Source organism: Otolemur garnettii, unplaced genomic scaffold (genome assembly GCF_000181295.1).
Source record: "Otolemur garnettii isolate 467f Iridium unplaced genomic scaffold, OtoGar3 scaffold00012, whole genome shotgun sequence".
Lineage (NCBI taxonomy): Eukaryota > Metazoa > Chordata > Mammalia > Primates > Galagidae > Otolemur > Otolemur garnettii.
In genome coordinates, this window is record NW_003852407.1 from 5,155,594 (window position 1) to 5,158,461 (window position 2,868).

Below are 2,868 nucleotides of genomic sequence, written 5' to 3' on the forward strand. Positions count from 1 at the left end.
GGCTATTTTTTTTTTTTTTTTTTTTGTAGTTTTTGTTTGGCAGGCCCTGGCTGGGTTCAGACCCACTAGCCCCAATGTATGTGGTTGGCTCCATAGCTGCTGAGCTACAGATGTCGAGCCTCTGTAAAATAATTTAAAGAGGTTTATTCTGAGCCAAATTTGAGGACCATAGCCCGGAGCCACGCCCAAGACACCTCGAGCTAGAGGACTTACGTGGGGGAGGTAACAGTTTGGTTTTACACATTTCAGAGAGACAGGAATCACAAGTAAAGTTGTAAATTGAGACATGGAATACATATATTGGTTTGGCTCCAAACCGTGGGACATCTCAGAATAGGGGCCCTCAGGTTGTTTAGGTGACAATTGGCTGAAAGAGTTAGGCTCTAGTAGAGTAGGAGTCAGAGAAAAGGAATGCTAAGTTAAAACGAAGGTCTGTTTTTTAGAGGCGAACTATAGGACAGAGATTCAGGCTCAGGTAGTTTCTTGTGTATATTAAGGACTTACAGGTATGTCTTGCATAGCCTTAGACCTGTTAATGAATCATAGAGGACATCTCTAAGGAAGCAGGGAGACATGATGAAACTTTCCTTAATGGCTAGCAAGCAACTCAGTGTTAGGGGATTCCCCTTGGCCAAGAGGGGGTCCAATTAATCAACCACTGGGAGGGAGCCTTAATATTTTATTTTAGTTCCCAATATATAATTGGAAGTATGCAAAATGTACAAGATTAGTCATTTCTAATCTTTTATTCTTGAAGCAGAATACCTGAGGATTCATCAATCTGGGATCATAACGAATGTTATGTGTTTGATGGGCAGGAAGATAGATAAGGAAATACTAAGGAAACATGAACATAGTCTCCTGACAGAATAAATAATATGGAGGTTCAGAATTGTGTCATTTGTTTATGACAAGGGAGGCACAACAGAACACATGTATTTACTCAATACACATATGGTTCATAAGATATTTCTGGAAAGACACAAGACTGTCAAATACCTTTGGGATGGTGAACTACATGACTAAAGACAGGACTATTTATTGCCTTTTGTAACTTGTATATTTTGAAGCCCCTTCCCCAATTAAACTAATGCATTTAATATATTTTGACAAGTGTCAAAAATGTCATATTTCATATCTTTTTATTGGGATCTTTTTTATAGCTTATGGATTTAAATGATTTATGTATTTTTGGTAATAATTATAGTCAGTTGTAGCCAGTTATTTTACTTGATCAGAAGTTCTAGAATACTTGAACATCTGTTTTAAAATTGAATCCTTTTGTTTTAGGCTCTCCAGCAGAACTGTCTCCTACTACTCTTTCCCCTGTTAATCATAGCCTGGGTAAGTTGCAGATACTTTCTTCCCACCATTTTTGTACTGTATCATTTACTTAATAATACAAGTCTTTTCTGGAAGTTATTTTTCATATTTGTAGGAAAGGGATCTTAATGAATATTAAATAATTGTGGAAATGATCATTACTTGCCTCTGTTTATAAATGTTTCTAAAAGATTCTGTTAACTAATAAATTGTTAGCTTAATTTAACTTAAAAATTTTATAATCTTTCTTGTAATCTGTAATTCTGACTTGTCACATCTAACTGAACTTTCGTTAGTCTAAATTAATGAACTATGCCCTATTGGTCACTTCTGATAAGTATTTAATAGAAGAATAAATGATTTGAAAGATAGGAATATGTGGGCAATTTCCTTCACTTCTAATATTGGCTCTGTTTATTTTAATTTGTTTCAGGAAACAGCAGTGAATTTTAGTTCATTGTTATAAATGTATTTTGACCTTTCTTAGTTGTATCTGTTGTATAGATTTTTTAACTGAGGAACAAAAAGAACATAATTGTGTTATGTAAGAATGTTCTGTCTTCTAAAAAATGTTCATCTGTTCTCTACATTTGATTCATCTATGTATCTGGGTGCTGCCATTTCACTTTTGTTGCCTGGTATTTTGTCATGGCTGTACAGGAGAGGTACATAGAATGGTCTGGCCTATCTTTTTCTATTTGCATAAGCTTAGGAGTTGTGGGTCATACTCTTTTAGATAACTTTCTCTAAATCATTTTATGCAGGGGTGTACAACCTGTGGCCAGCATGCTGATTTTGTGAGAACTTATTTTGTTTATATGTGGTGTCAGAGATCTCAAAAAGGATGCTGTATGGCCCAAGACAACTCTTACTTTTCCAATGTGTGGCAGATAGGAAAAAAAAGCTGGACACCCATAGTAAAGAATGGTGATCATAAGATGTACTCTGCATTTATAGTAAAATTATTTAATAACATTTACAGCAAATGTGTTTTAAAATTGAGTTGCATGGAATTGAGCAGAGTAGTTTCTAGGTGATTTTTATTGTCTGTAGTGGTTCTTATTTTGTGTCTTTATGCTCCCTGTTCTTTTGATTAGATTTAGCCTGTTTATCTAAAATGGGAAGAATCAGATCAGTTTTTAAGAAAACATAATTTCCCAAAACTGACTCCAGAAAGTAGAGCTATCTTAAGTCAACTTTCATAGAAGAAAATAGAAAAATATCTCATAAATCCTAGAGAATTATTAACTATTTTCATAGGTTAATGCTACTGAACTTTTGAAGAGTGTGCCGTTAATATCATTTAAGCCAGCGGTTCTCAACCTGTGGGTTGTGACCCACAGGAACTGTATTAAAGGACTGCGGCATTAGGAAGGTTGAAAACCACTGATTTAAGCTATAACAGAGTATAAGAAAAGACATAAAACTTTTTATATTACCATAACATTGATCATAGAATCTAACAAGCATAGCACTCGTCTAAATATTGTCAATGGAAAAGAAGCCGTAATCTGTAAAATAATTTTTTCTTTTTTTTTTTTTTTT

The 2,868-nt window shown here is 34.4% G+C and overlaps 1 protein-coding gene across 1 annotated transcript in view; it reads left to right on the plus strand.

Annotated features, from left to right (window-relative positions):
- The window catches only part of SMAD2 (SMAD family member 2), a 56,621-nt gene that overhangs the window by 42,581 nt on the left and 11,172 nt on the right, over window positions 1-2,868 (plus strand). The window contains exon 6 of the mRNA XM_003784715.3: window positions 1,291-1,344. Coding sequence (XP_003784763.1) covers window positions 1,291-1,344 — 54 coding nt within the window. The remainder of the gene's footprint in view (window positions 1-1,290; window positions 1,345-2,868) is intronic.